This window comes from Danio rerio, chromosome 10 (genome assembly GCF_052040795.2).
Source record: "Danio rerio strain M-AB ecotype USA chromosome 10, GRCz13ab, whole genome shotgun sequence".
In the NCBI taxonomy this organism is placed as follows: domain Eukaryota; kingdom Metazoa; phylum Chordata; class Actinopteri; order Cypriniformes; family Danionidae; genus Danio; species Danio rerio.
In genome coordinates this window covers 30,580,578-30,596,523 of record NC_141030.1, presented here as the reverse complement: position 1 = coordinate 30,596,523, position 15,946 = coordinate 30,580,578, and the positions used below count along the sequence as shown (strand labels likewise).

General features: G+C 34.7%; 1 protein-coding gene across 50 annotated transcripts in view; it reads right to left on the bottom strand.

Moving 5' to 3' along the window:
* The window catches only part of ehbp1l1b (EH domain binding protein 1-like 1b), a 54,244-nt gene that overhangs the window by 3,910 nt on the left and 34,388 nt on the right, over window positions 1-15,946 (bottom strand). For 24 of the 50 annotated variants that reach the window (XM_087270709.1, XM_087270716.1, XM_087270726.1 and 21 more), the window contains 8 exons: window positions 14,246-15,427; window positions 11,266-11,506; window positions 11,013-11,185; window positions 8,407-8,455; window positions 7,764-8,306; window positions 4,801-4,870; window positions 4,664-4,713; window positions 2,496-2,616 (listed from right to left, as the gene is read on the bottom strand). In XM_087270709.1, the coding sequence (XP_087126835.1) occupies window positions 2,496-2,616; window positions 4,664-4,713; window positions 4,801-4,870; window positions 7,764-8,306; window positions 8,407-8,455; window positions 11,013-11,185; window positions 11,266-11,506; window positions 14,246-15,427 (2,429 nt within the window). The remainder of the gene's footprint in view (window positions 1-2,495; window positions 2,617-4,663; window positions 4,714-4,800; window positions 4,871-7,763; window positions 8,307-8,406; window positions 8,456-11,012; window positions 11,186-11,265; window positions 11,507-14,245; window positions 15,428-15,946) is intronic. The other 26 variants (XM_087270710.1, XM_087270717.1, XM_087270727.1 and 23 more) reach the window with 3 other exon arrangements.

Below are 15,946 nucleotides of genomic sequence, written 5' to 3'. Positions count from 1 at the left end.
AGTATGTAATTCTTCCTTAGGTAGGGGTGGAGAGAATGACATATAGTTTTTTTCTGAATAAAAGTATGCTAAAGTGTTGCATGTCCATTTGTATGAAAAGATGTGTGTTTTGTAATATACATTCAAAGGTTCCTCCTATCATAAGTAATATCTTTTACTGTATGTATTAATTTGTTATAAATGGATTGTTTTTGTTCCAGTCACATAAATTAAATGTTTAAATAGTACTGGTTATATTATTTCACCATCTGTACACCAATATAAGTAGTGAATATGCGTGTCCGTGATTGGGGCTCGGTGTGGAAATGTGGGCTGGTGTGGCTACAGTGCAAGGGCTGAATTTTTGGCCTAGTCTGCCCCTGTTTGTTACTATAAAAGTAATCAGAGAACTAAATTATTAACTTTTTTATTTTGTATGGAAAATATTTTATTCACAAACTAAAATTCTCCAATTCGCAGCCTACTTTTTCACATTTTTTAAAATTGAAATTGATGTTTTTATTAAATCTTTTAGACTGGTTCATAACAAGAAAAGTGATGGATTCTAGGATTATTATGTAAAATATTTTGGAAATATCGCGGATACATAAGTCCTTCTTTCCTCTTGCTGTATTTGTGTTATGTATGTATCTCTGTTTTCTTTTTTTCTTTTTTTTTCTTTTACCTTTTCTCTCTTTTGTTTCTCTTTTTATTTAAATTTATTTTATAATATGTTAATATTATTTAACCTGATCTGTTATTATCATTTTTACTATCATTGTGTTTTTTGAGTAAAATTGGATTTTGTGTGTTTGTTATTGAAGTCAATAATAAAAAAAAAAATTATAAACTTGTGTATGCAAACGTTATCAAATTAAACAGTTATCACAATAGCACCACCACAATCGCAGACTACAATAATCTAAATGTCGTTATTGATTTTTAAGAAAGTGCTGAGCAGGACATACTTTACAATCATTAACCATGTCTTGTTTTTGTTTAAGTAAAAGTGTATTAATCATGTTTTTTTTTTGACAGGCTGACTTACATTTGTACAGTTTCACCACAATATCATGGTTAAACAGTAGTTGGTGTTGTAAAACTATGATTAACTTCTTACCATGGTCGCTGTGGTTAAACCATGCTAACTACAAATCAACCAAGGATTTGCAACACCAACCATACTTTAACCATGGCATTCATACTCAAACTGTGGTCATACAAATGAAAGCACTAATGTGTCAAAAAACATAATTACTTTTTATTATAATAAAACTATGGCTAATTTTAATAATTGATTACCTTCAAAACAACAAGAAAACATAGAAGTTTACATTGTAAGGGAATTTTTTATATTTGAGTTTATGTTTTCAGTTTAGAGCTGTAATGTCTATTGTCCAAACTTAAAACTACATTAAGAATAGGCTAGTAGAATTTGCATCCAGTTTGGATTTAATCTAATAAACTCAATAAAGAAGAATATACAATTCAAAGAAAACAGTGTTTTTATCATTTTCTGAGTCAAACAGTATTCAGGTACAGTAATTGCATAATGAAAAAAAGATAATTCAATACAATTAATTGTTATTAAAGTTAAAACGATAACATTTCTTATGGCTGAATGTTTTTTTTTAATCAGTTTACAGTCACAGGCCTCAAAAACACAAGCAACTGATAAATTATAATACAGACTCAAGATTGCATATTCCGTGATGTAACTATTGTGAATGATCGTATTGCAATATCAATGCTGAAATGATATATTGTGCAGCCCTATATGGTTTCCTGCTTACCTTCAAAACAACAAGAATAGAGCTAAAACATAGCAAGATTACATGCACTTGCATAATTAGATTATTAGTGAATCTTATTAGTGATATTTGAGTCTACTTTTCAGTTTAGACCTGTAATGTCTCTTGTCTAAACGTAAAACTATATTAGGAATAGGCAAGTAGGAGTTTGCATCAATTTTTTTAACAGAATAATAAGACTTTTCTACAAAAAGTAAACATGTGTGCTTTGTACACTAAAAAAAAAGATGTTTGCTGTTTGTTCAAAGTACTACTTATTTAAAATGAGCAAAAAACGACACAATTCTTGAGTTTTTTTGGGCGACAACTTAATTGTTTTATGTTCAATCTACTTACATTTGTAAAAACTAATAAGCTAACTTAATTCCTTCATGTTGTCCCAACACAAATCAATTAACCTTTTTTTTACAGTGTACAATAAGTGACAGCCTTGATGTTTTATTTAAAAAAAATTCCTGATTGCTCTGCACTCTTTATAAATGCTTTATGTTATGTACTCTTTTATTTGCATACATTTTACTTAACTTAAAACACACAGGCCTATATTCACATTGTTAATATATAGCTTCTATTAGCTTATACTACATCTTCGATTGTTCCATTTTTATGAGCTTATAATATCTGAATGGGAGAAACCTAAAGAAAAAAATCCATTCCAATAGCATTTCAGCTCTGTTTTTCGCTCCTTATGAGTGTTTTTCGTACCCGACTCCATGAGTCTTCGCAGGCGTTTCTCCACCACCGCTGCTCTGCTGTCTATGTGCTTCTGTTCCGTTTCCAGAGCCTGAAGTTCACTCAATACATACTGATTGGTGTCCTGCAGACACTGGCCAGAAAGGACCACAGGGAGACATACATAAAACCAGACAACAGAGCAATACACATACAGAGAGAAAGAGAGAGAAGACAAGAGCGAAAAAAGATGGATCGAGACAGAAATAGTGAGGAGTACACCAACATTTATAAAACAGACAAGGACAAACAAAGACAATGGAGAGGAAAGGACAGGCCAGAATTAACTTAAAGACTTATAAAACAGGCTAATTAAACATGAGATGGTGATAGTGATTTGAGCACCGGATTCACGAAAATCATTTTGTGACAGAAGATAAGACAAAATAAAAAATAGGACCTACAGCAGAGAAAATAAGTATTGAACACGTCATGCTTTTTCCAGGGAATAATATTTTTAAAGAAGCTGTTGACATGGAATTCACCCAGATTTTGGTAAAAACCCAAACAATACAAACATAAAAATAAAACAAAACAAAAAAATCTGAAAAATTAGTTATGTGTAATACCAATAGTATGACACAAGGAGAATGTACTGAACTACTGATATGTATTTAATACTTGGTGATGGCAGCCTAAAGACGCCTCTCATATGGAGAATGAAGTCACATGCATTGCTCAGGTGTGTGTTTTACACAGACTTCAGCAGAATGTAAAAATCTTGATGGTTCTGTTTGTCCCGTCTATCAAATCTGATCTTTAATTTGTATTTTCTATTGGATTCAGGTCAGGTGATTGGCTGGGCCATTCTACAGCTTGATTTTCTTTCTCTGAAAGCATTTGAGAGTTTCCTTGGCTGCGTTTTGGATCGGTGTCTGAAATGTCCACCCTGGTTTCATTTTCACCATTCTGCTAATGTAGATGTTGGACGTAGGCAGCTAATATTCTTTTACAATGATGAAGGGCAGAGGTTTTCTGAAGAACTACTGAGAGATTTCAGCTGCTGTCTGGTATTTCACTATCTTTCTGCACCCCCTTTTCTTGGTGTGTTCAATACTTTTTTCTTGTGTCATTGAATTTTATTACACATAACTTCATTTGTTTACTAATTAGGTTTGTTTTCTTTGCATATGTGGATTTCTGTGGTTGTTACCAAGATCCAGTGAAAATCAAGTCAACTACACCTTTAGAAATATGCTTTCTGAGGAAAATGGTGACATGTTCAATACTTTTCCCCTGCTGTATTAGTTTTATTACTAAAGGGCTAAAGGGATAGTTCATTCAAAAATTCCCTACCCTTAGGTGGTTTCAAACATTTATGAGTGTTGTTTTTTCTGTCTAGGTATGCTGGAAGGCATGAATATGGAAATGATTTTAGCACTGCACGATATTGGAAAAATCTAACATTGTGATATTTTGTTTTTCTGCGATAGATATTTATATTGTGACATGAATACAGTTTCACCAGATGACTTTTTATCTCTATTTGGAAATTATTTATAACAGTAGATTGATTGGGATGATTCTGTAGCAGAGAGTTCTAATAAGCAATATTTAAGGATAGACAAATACAATAAAAAAACAAAAAATTCAATTGAAATGAACTGTGTTTTTATCATTTTCTGAGTCTTACAGTATTCTGATGCTGTAATTGAAAAATTTAAATTAAAATAATTTTATAAAATGAATCATTATTAAAGTTGCAAACGGTACAATTTCTTATGCCTGAGTGTTTAGAAATCATTGTACAGTCATTACAATACATTATATTAAAAATATTGATTTTAATAGAGACTCAAGATTTCATATTCTGTAATGTAACTATTTTGAATGATCACATCTTGATATCGACGCTGAAATGAGATACTGTGCAGCTCTATATGGTTTCCAACATTTTTTAGAGATCAACAGAAGAAAGAAATGTAAACAGGTTTGGAACCACTTGAGGGTGCGAAAATGATGACAAAATTGTATTATTTGTGTGATCAACACCTTTAAATTAGTAGAAACATCATAAGAATGTTTTGTGAACCCCGCACAAGTTTGATGATCACTATATGAATATAAATCTAAATATCTGACATGCAAATTGACCAAATTGTTTACTTTACAGTTCTGTCAAATATTGAAGACATACTGACCATTGTCTCAAAATCTGCTGATTTGGCATCTTGGTTTGCATCCTGAGGTTCTGCAGACACACATTCAATGGGGAAAAGATGTAAATCAGATTGTAAAATGCTCAAATTTAATCTTCGGGAAGATGATTAAGAAGTACCTGCTTCAGCATTTTCTCTAGCAGCTGCTGAGCCATTTGTTCCTTCAACTGTTGGTTCACTTTTATCTGACTGTCAGAGGTAAGCAAAAAATAAAAAATAAATAAATAAATAAATAAAAACAAAAAAAACTTTTAGATTGAACATCTGAAACGGCATTTACTTGCATTAGTGTTTTGTTCAGAATGTCAAGTTGACAGTGACTCTTAATTATTTTGTGTATTTGAATCTAGCAGCTATTGACTATTTGAATTAATATATTATTAGAAGGTTTTATTTTTTATGTCATTTTGGATTAGTAAGCATAGCTAAGAACTTAATCATAGTTCATCCCAAATGAATTCTTGTCATCATTTGCCCACCATTTACTAGCTTCATTCCTGTTTGAGTTTTTATTAGTTTTGTTCTGTTGGAGGCCTGTAACCTTTGTAGGAAAAACAAATGCTATGGAAGTCAATGTTTACAAGTTTAAAACATTTGTCTAAATATCTTCTTTTGAGTTCAACAAAAGAAAAAAAAACTCAAACTGGTATGGAACAAGTAAAGGGTGAGTAAATTATGATAGAATTTAAATTTTTGTGAAAGTTCTTAGCTGTGCATATTATTAAATAAAAAGTATATGTTATACAAACAAATTCTAATTATAAACTTCTAATAACACACTCATTTAAAGAGTCACGAGCAGACAGCATCAAATACATTGACAATTACATTGATACAAAATGTTTCACTTTTGGGGCAACTAACCTTTTAATTTGGTCAACTTTAAATGTAGATTTTACAATATTTTACTTTTCATTCATTCATTCATTCATTCATTCATTTTCTTTTCAGCTTAGTCCCTTTATTAATCAGGGGTTGCCACAGCGGAATACACCGCCAACTTATCCAGCATTTGTTTTACACAGCGACTTCCAGCTGCAACCCGACTTTACAGAAAAATAGCTCTCTGCAACTCTCACATGGCTGCCCAGTGAAGCTAAGCTGGCCAGTACCTGGATGAGAGACCACATGGGAAAGCTAGGTTGCTGCCGAATGTGGTATTAAAGAGGCCAGCAGGGGGTGCTCAACCTGCAATCTGTGTGAGCCCTAATGCCCCAGTAAAGTGAAGGAGACTCTATTCTGCTCATTGAGTGCTGTCTTTCCGATGAAACATTAAACCGACTCACTGTGGTCGTTAAAAATCTCAGGATGTCCATCGAAAAAGAGTAGGGGTTTAACCCTGCATCCTGGCCAAATTTACCCACTGGCCTCTGTCCATCATGGCCTCCTAACCATCCACATATAATAATTGGCTTTATCACTCTGTCTCCTCTCCACCAATCAGCTGATGTGCGGTCTGGCATAATATGGCTGCCGTCACGTCATCCAGGTGGATGCTGCACAATATTGGTGGATGAGGAGATTCCGCCCAAAAATGTGTAAAGCGCTTTGAGTGTCCAGAAAAGCGCTGTATAAATAGAAGAAATTATTATTATTAACCCATCACTGGGAAACACCCGTACACTCTCATTCACACACATATACTACAGATATAGCGCATGTGTTTGGACTGTGGGGGAAACCGGAGCACCTGGAGGAAACCCAAGCGAACACATGGAGAACATGCAAACTCAACACAGAAATGCCAACTGACCAAGCTGAGACTTGAATCAGCGACTTTCTTGCTGTGAGGCAACTGCGATACCCACTGCGCTGCTTATTTTACATTTTAAAGCATTTAAAAAATATATATTTTTATAATTAGGAATTAAAGTCATGGTGTCGTGAACACCATAGTGCTATGTGTTGATGCACTAACCACTAGTCATGCATTGATAGAAATATTATGTATTCAGATTTAGGATAATGTAAAAATTTCAATAAATAAAAGACCCATAAGACTGGTTTTGTGATCCAGAGTCACAAATCAAAAACATAAAAAAGAGATAATTCAGTGTCCTTTACCTCATTTTGTTTCTATTGTAACGAGCGCACACATGCCACATCGCCCTGGTCGCTAATTCAACCCAGCTGGACCATCATCAACCCAGGATCGCTCACAGCTGGACGTCATCAAGCAGAGAGGCATATAAGCCAAACCCACGCCAGGAGAAGATGAGCTTCATTTACCCAATGACTCCCTGTGCTAATGCTTGTCTCTCTGTCTCTCCTCTGCAGACTCCAGCTCGTGACGATCCTACACCCAACTACTCACTGTCCTTCACCAACTTCCCGGAGCACCAGAGCACCTCACCTCAAAGAAGAGCACTGTTTTCACCCCTCAAACTTTGTAAATAAGGCTCCCTCCGGGGACTTGTCTGTAAACTTAATCAACTGTGTCGCTGTTTTCCCTCTGCCTCGCTACACTATATACAACTGTAGTCATAATTATTATCCTCCTGAATTAATAGGCCCTCTGTATTTTTCCTAAAATTCGATTTAACGGAGAGATTTTTTCAACACATTTCTAAACATAATAGTTTTAATAACTCATCTCTAATAACTGATTTATTTTATCTTTGCCATGATGACAGTAAATAATATTTGACTAGATATTTTTCAAGACACTTCTGTACAGCTTAAAGTGACATTTAAAGGTTTAACTATGCAAGTTAGGGGAAACAGGCAAGTCATTGTATAACTATGGTTTGTTCTCTAGATAATCAGAAAAAAAAATATTGTTGAAGGGTGCTAATAATACTGACCTTAAACTGCTTTTATTCTAGCCAAAATAAAAAAAAGTATTTCTCCAGAGGAAAAAATATAGGAAATAATGTGGAAAAATTCCTTGCTCCGTTAAACATCATTTGTGAAATATTTGAAAAAAATAAAATAAAAATTCACTGAAGGGCTAATAATTTTGACTTGAAAAGTATTTTGATCAATCTTTCTTTGTTTTAATAGTGCTCTACAACTACACAAACTGGAACAGATGCATCAAATTCTAAATGTGACAAAAGTCAATCCAGTGAGTGTGCATTACCTCATGTAGCATCTCTTTTGAATCAGGCTCGTCCATAGACTCGCTCTTCATCCTCGACCGTCGTTTCTTCACCAGATCTGCATCTCGCAAGTGTCCGAGCCCTGATCTGACAGCAGCAGCGTTTAGTCGTGGAGGAGCCACAGGAGTCTGCACACCTCCGTCTATCTCCTCTCCATCCACCTTTCCTGTCCGCTTAGTCCTCGGCGGAGCAACAAGTCCTCCGTTTGACTTGGATTCGCTTTCCTCCTCCCCAATTGAGTCTTTACTGTTATTGTCTCCAGTAAAAGCTCCAGCCTGGAGTCTCTCCACACAGAATTTGGTGGCCGCTTGAACATCGGGCCGCTGGTTTGGTCCAGCTAATGTGTAGCTGGACTGACTATTGTTCTGCTCGATCTGTAGGACGCTCAGCTCCTGTCCCGTGAAGTGGGTACGGATTTGGCTGAGGTACGTCATGACGATGAGACGGTCCGGGACAGAGAGAAGCACCATGTCTGAGGGCTCCAGCAGACGAGAGATGCCCAGTGAAGCAAAACCATCAAAAGCCTGAAGGGGATGAAAAGGAGGGAGAATTAATGGTGGGTTTTAGTTTGTTTTATGGTTACAAAATGTCTGTATGTGGAGTGTTTGATTACGCCAGACTTACAGTTTTGTTGTTTTGCTTTATGTTGTGAGGCTCCAATGAGTCAAAGTTACTGGAAGAGAATCATAAATCATAAATCCATTTGAATTGATATATTTTAGTTGCTTGGATTAATTGTATTTTTTTCAGTTATTAAATAATGTTTCATTTAATATTACATCACTGAAAGAATTCACTCTAGAATTTACTTAACTGTCTGCATTTGTGAGATTCTTTTTTTAATTTAATATTTTTTGACATAATATATGTGTAAGTGTGTTGTGTATATTTATTATGTATATATAAATACACACATGCATGTATATATCTGAGAAAATGTTTATATTTAGATATAAATATGTATGTATATGATACAAATTAGGGATGCTCTGATCTGGCCGATTTTATGAACCGATCACAATTGCTTGTTTATGTGTTTACATGCAGAGGACATATAAGAAATATTTTTACATTCTGTGTTTTCAACAATATTGTAATTTCATTAAAACCTGTCTAGAAAAATTGAGGAAATAATAAAAAAAACAATTTTTTTTTTAAACTTGAATATTTAATATTTTAAATATTAAAATATTTAAAATATAAAAAAATATTTAAAAAAATATATAAATATATATTTATATTAATATTTAAAATATAGTTATTGTAATAAGCAGTAGTTTATGGACCTACTTCCTTTTAGTAAAGAAGTAATGGATTTCTAGGTGTGCATTTTAACTTCTTATGCATTCAATATGCACTCTAAACTTCATTGAGACATGTTGAATTTTTCTTTCATCATTTGCTATGTTTTTAAATTGTTAATAATTTACCTTACCAATTTTTTTGTGTTTTATTATTTTCTGTAAAGCTGCTTCTGACCATGACATGTCCACACTGAATGGTTATAAGAGACATGTTTAAGGAATTATTTGCAACATATTTAATTTATTCTCTTAGGTAAGGAGAGATCTCCACTTAAGTATCATACTTAGCGGATGCCCTTCCAGCTGCAACCCATCTCTGGGAAACATCCACACACACTCAATCGCACTCATACACTACAGACAATTTAGCCTACACAATTCACCTGTACCGCATGTCTTTGGACTGTGGGGGAAACTGGAGCACCCGGAGGAAACTCACGCGAACGCAGGGAGAACATGCAAACTAGGCGGCAGCACTACCTACTGCGCCACTGCATCACCCCTTATGTTTATATATTTAATCTATACAAAAAGTTTAGTATAGTTTTTGTTTTTATGTATGTATGTGTTTTACATATACATAATAAATATAATATACACACACATATCACAATATTACTTTTAATATAAAATTTTTGAAGACATTCACTTCAGTATTTAATTATGTGTTAATATCAGCATTTGTGAGATTTGAGTATTTATCTTATAAACAATTTCTGTTACTTCAAGTATTTAATTTAATATTACGGTCCATAAGCTATACAGTATGTCTGATAATATTTTTCTTTTACAGAAAGTCCAATTTATTTTATTTTGGCTAGAATGAAAGCAGTTTTTAAATTTTTAAATACCATTTTAAAGTCAAAATGACTAGCCCCTTTAAGCTATAGTTTTTTTCTCGATAGTCTACAGAACAAAGAACAAACCATACAATAACTTGGCTAATTACCCTGACCTGCCTACCAACTGACCCAGCCGAGGCTCAAACCAGTGGCCTTCTGGCTGTGAGGCGACAGCACTACCTACTGTGCCACCGCGAACGCCTAATTATCAAAATATTACTTTTAACTAGGGCTGCACGATACTTCGAAAATATGTGATATTGTTGTTTAGTACAATATAATATTAACCTAGAAAAATGCTGTTTTTTTGTATTAGCTATGTTTCAAATCATTTATTCATGTAATAATATTAAAATAGGCGGCATAGTGGCTCAGTGGTTAGCACTGTAAAAAGCAAAAAGGTTGCTAGTTCGAGTCCCAACTGGAAGTCCCAGCTGACTGGTTGCACCTGGAAGGGCATCCGCTGCGTAAAACATATGCTGGAAAAGTGTGCCGATCCCCGATAAATAAAGGGACTAAGCTGAAGGAAAATGAATGAATGAATGAATAGATGAATGAATGAATAATATTAAAATAAACCGGTAAAAGATATAGATAGTAAGGTCCCATCTGACTGGTCAGATATAGATAAACAACCAGTCCATAAAATAAATGTAATTTATCACACATGTCTGCAATATGTATATTGTACATACTATTATCACGATAACAATAATTTTGCAATATATTCTGTAGCCCTACTTTTAACAATGTTATAAAAAATGCTAAAGGTAGTTAAGATTTTAAGTGAATGTTATGTTGTAATGTTATGGTGACAAATCATGGGAAATTTCAAACATTTTCTTAATTTTTTATAAATATACCATGTATATTATACAGTAGTAGTACGGTAAATACAAGGAAGCATTCAAAACAGGGATGAAAACAAAGAAAAGTGTAGCGGGGGCACTTCAGTTCATTTTGGATGGGCACTTTCTATCCCAAGACTAAAAAGGTTATGTGGGGTTAATCAATTTTTTCTTTAATGCTACTGCAGACAAACTGAATTTAGGCTGAATATGACAAGAACACACCAGAAACTCACATTATCTCAGGGTGGAAGTGATGTAAGATGGCACAGAAAGCCAGGCCGTTACGCCAAGATGTGCTGAAGTTTGTGATTTTTACACCTCTATACTTCTTTGTGATCTCTTGACACCATTCCAGCAAAGACTGAGTGGAGGTCACCAGACCAGGACTGGGCAATGGACTGGCATACTAAAAAAACAACAAGACGTGGTTAGAAAAACCAAAGTTTAGAGTATAACAAGATGCTAAAATATAAATACACCACTCACACTCCACGCAGGCACTGCTGAGCCGTCTCTGTTTGACTCATCTATTGATTTTACCAGTGTGAGATCCATTGGTGGTGGGATTATTTTCTTTTTACTGCGCATTGGAGGCACGATGACATGCGACGCTTCTATGGTGGTCTGGCCATTGACCTGCACACTGTCTGGGCTTTTAGATGGTGTCTTGACCCCTTTAGGTTCCTGGGTCAAACTAGAGGACTCTTTTTCCTGAGGATGACTATTCCTATAAAAAGAACAGGAAACATGTTACTGACGTTACTTTCTTTTTAACACATTTTTAAATATGTGATTTCCACTAGGGTTAGACAATATAACATTTTTTTTTTTAAATTGATAACACTTTATTTTGATGGTCCATTTGAGTATTAGTAGACTGTCTGCTTAATATTTGCTGATACGGCTCCTTCAACAGACATTTAACTGACTATAAGAAACTTTGGACGTACATGTCAACTTACACTAACCCTAACCCCAACCCCGACAACCTATCAGTCTACTTATAATCTAATGAGAATTAGTTGGCATGTAGATGCAATGTAACTTAAATTCAACAAATGGACCATCAAAATGAAGTGTGACCTTTAAATTTGATTATTCAGTTTCTGTAAATGAATACTGGTAGGTTTTCCAGAAGACCATAATGCATTATTGCTTTCTGTATCTTTGTTCTGCTGTATTTATGTATGCTTGTAATTTGTTTGTTGCATTTTATGCATATAAATGATCCAACAGAATTACAGAATCATTCTAAAATAATAAATTATTGCCAAATAGAGCTGTTCAAGTCATCTGGTGAATTGTTCATATGGCAATAGACATTGCAAAAAATCAAAAACATCACATTGCCAGTTTTCTCCAATATTGTGCAACCTCAGTTTTGAATCATTGCTTCTTCTTCATTTGTTTTCTAAATGCCATATTCCCACGATAAAGTAAAAACAAAATTGTTATTCTATGTAAAATGCATTTTCTTTTGTTTTTGGTATCTGCAATATATTTGGCGTTGTTTAGGTGTTATTGAAAAAAATACATGCAAAATATTATTCACAGTGTTCTTATACTACCCTTCAGAGGTTTGCAGTCAATGTGATTTTTAAAAATAAATTATTAGTTTCATGCAGAGAAGACCTACTAAATTAAAAAAGAAGTGATAGAAAATGATTTTCTATATCAAACACAGGTGCTGGTCATCACTGATGCTAAGGTACTAAACTAATACTATACTAATACCAAGGTGCTTTCACTAATTCCATTCAAGAAGTGATGCTTACATAAGAAATAGATTAATTCCACACAGACTGATGTAATCCAACTTTTTAATTCCTTTAATGTTGTTGATTTTTATACCAACCAATGAAAACCCCAAATTCAGTATCTTAAAAAATGAGAATAACGTGAAAACGTTCAATATTGAAGACACTTGGTGCCACACTCTAATCAGCTAATTTAGTCAAAACACCTGCTAAGGGCTTTAATGGTCTCTAGTTCTGTAGGTTACACAATCATGGGGAAGATGGCTGATTTTATAGCTGTCCAAAAGACGATCATTGACACCTGGTATAATGAGGGCAAGACACAAAAGCCATTGCAAAGAGGTTGGCTGGTCTCAGAGCTCTGTGTCCAAGCACAGTAATAGAGCGTTGAAGGAAAGCAAAAGATGTGGTAGAAAAAAGTGTACAAGCAATAGGAATAACCACACACTGGAGAGAGTTGTAAAACAGAACCCATTCAAAAATGTGGGGGAGATTCACAAAGAGTGGACTGCAGCTGGAGTCAGTGCTTCAAGAGCTGCTACACACAGAAGTAACAAGACTGTTGCATTCCTTGTGTCAAGCCACTTCTGAACAACAGACAATGTCAGAATCGTCTTACCTGGGCTAAATACTGGACAGCTGCTGAGTTTGGGGTTGAGTTTTTATTAGTTGTCATCAAAATGAAAAGAAATACAAGAAATATACCAGTCTGTGTGGAATGAATGTACTCATTATACAAGTTGTCATTCCTTCAATAGAATTAGTGAAATTAAACAATTTTTTAAAGATATTCTGATTATATGGCCAGCACCTGTGTGTGCTGTATTCATGCAGTATTCACAAAAGAAAACTTGCAACATATTTTTAGTTTCCACTAAAATGCTTTCCAAAATAATTGTCGATAATACATTGTGATGTAATATATTTTCTATCTTGAGCATCAAACATCATTTATCAACTATTTCTGAAGGTTCAAGTGACACTGAAGACTGTAGTGATTATGCTTTATGCAAGTGCAACCATGTTCCTGGAGGACCACCAGCTCTGCACATTTTCCATGTCTCCTTAACCAAACACACCTGATTCAGATCCTCAGCTCATTAGCAGAGATTGAAAGTTATTTAATGGGTGTGACAGACAAAGGAGACATCCAAAACATCCAGTGCTGGTGGTCCTCCAGGATTGTGGTTGAGAAACACTGCTTGATACCATCACAAATATAAATAGACATTGTCTTATTAAAACAATACATACATACATACATACATATATATATATATATATATATATATATATATATATATATATATATATATATATATATATATATATATATATATATGTATATAAAACAATAAAATATATATCTACATTTAACAATATCATGCTACATTTTGGTCAAATAAATAAATTGACTTTGTGAACAAAAAGGCATCAGTATGCTTAAAAGAGAAATCATAGAATAAACTAATGTGATACAAATTGAACGAAACAGGTAGTAATTATATTGACATCGCTCAGAAGCATGAACGGCATCATTGAACTTCTTTTTACAACTAAATTAAGCATGAAAAAGAACTCTGTTATGAGTATATTACTCATTAGTAAACATAAAAAAATTGTGTGAACCATTGACGACATTCAGTTCCAACAAAACAACATGGTAAAATAAAACTGAATTGTACTTTTTACACACCACTTAAACTTACAATTCATCAGGCACAGGAGATGGTGGTTTATCCAGCTCCATTTGAGTCTCTTCACTTCTATCAACACTTAAATCTAGTTGTTCCTCTTTCTCAGTTTTAGTTTGTGTTTCTGCGTTCTCTGTGGGCTCAGCAGCTGACGTATCTTGGCGCTCCCCTTCAGCTGCTACGCATTCCAGCTGGATGTTTGGTTCTTGCTTGTTTAACAGGACGTTGTCATCTAAAACCGCATTATTAGCACTTTCCTCTCTCTGTCTGTCATCTAACGTAAAACTCTCTATTGGTGCAGATGAAGTCTGAGACTGACTGTTATTAATCTCCTCGTCTGTTTGCTCCTGGAAAATCACTGAAGGTGGATTTGTGATTTTTTTCTGATCTAAATGTAACTGCATCTCATCCACGGGCGTTTTCATGCTGGATTTAAGTTGTAGAGGTGGAGTTGCAGGGAGTTCGAAATCAGATTTGCAGGGTATCAAGCGTATTTTAGCACGTGGGGGAGTAGATGCTGGTTTAGCCATTTCATCTTCTGCCATTTGACGGATCTTTTCTAACAGAACACTCTCCTCCGACTGGTCATCATTCTTTACACTTGAACTATCTGTGCTTTTAGAAGTCTCTAGGTGTCTTTCAAGTTTAGGAGAAGGAAATGGCCAAGGAACCACTGAGCTTCTTGGAGAAACATCCTCATTGACGTTTACATCTTGTGGTCTTTCTGAGGCGTCTACAATTAAGCTTTCTGATGCCTTGATGATGCTTTGTTTTTCAATTTCATTGTTGATTATACATGTAGTGTTGGTAATGTTGCCCTCAAGTGGTGACAAGTTATTACTACTTGTCTCTTCTGCATTATCTTTGCATATTTCAGTGTTTGCAGCTGCTGTTTCTGTAGTTATGTGTGATAAAGTGGTTAGCCTTTCATCGCACTGTGGAGCGGCTGCAAAACTAACATCAGGATTTATGGCATCAAGGCCGACTTCCTGTAAAGGAACTGGCGGTAGAGACTGTGTACTCTCGTCTTGGTAGGGAGGGTCAACTTTGCTTGCAGATTGGGAAATTGCCTCCATTGGTGCAGTGTCTTTTAATGATGACAATGTTGATTCTGGTGGAAAGACAGTCTGAGGTGATTTCAGCATTTGTGTGGGTGGGAAATCTCTTAGTATTCGTGGTATTGAGGATTCGTCTGGTCTGTGAGAAACAGGACACCAGAACATGATATCAAAATGTTGTATCTTACCAAGTTGGATATTATTATAGCGTGCAAAGGGTTTTCAGTTAAAATGCAATTATGTGAAAAGGCACAATCACTTCCAGCAAGGGGCTACAAAGAGCAGTGCTAGCCCACAGTTGGTGCGACACGTATTTTGCAAGCGTGCAGTTGCAAAATAGACAAACAAGCTGTGAAATTGCTGTTCAGTCCTGTTTGAAAAACCACAGAGAGCCCAAAATCAAAGCCTGCTCTATTACAAAAGAAACCAACACCATGTATTTCATGCTCATCATATATACAATACTACTCCAAAGCTTGGTGTTGGTAACATTTTTCAGTGTTTCTGAAAAATGGAAAAAGTCTCACCAAAGAAATGTTAAAGAAACACAATGATTATTAAAATGGTAACAAACAAAATAGTAATGTTGTGGAATGTTAATCAATCACTCAATAAAATAGTTTATTCCTATGATAAGAAAGTTTAATTTTCAGCATCA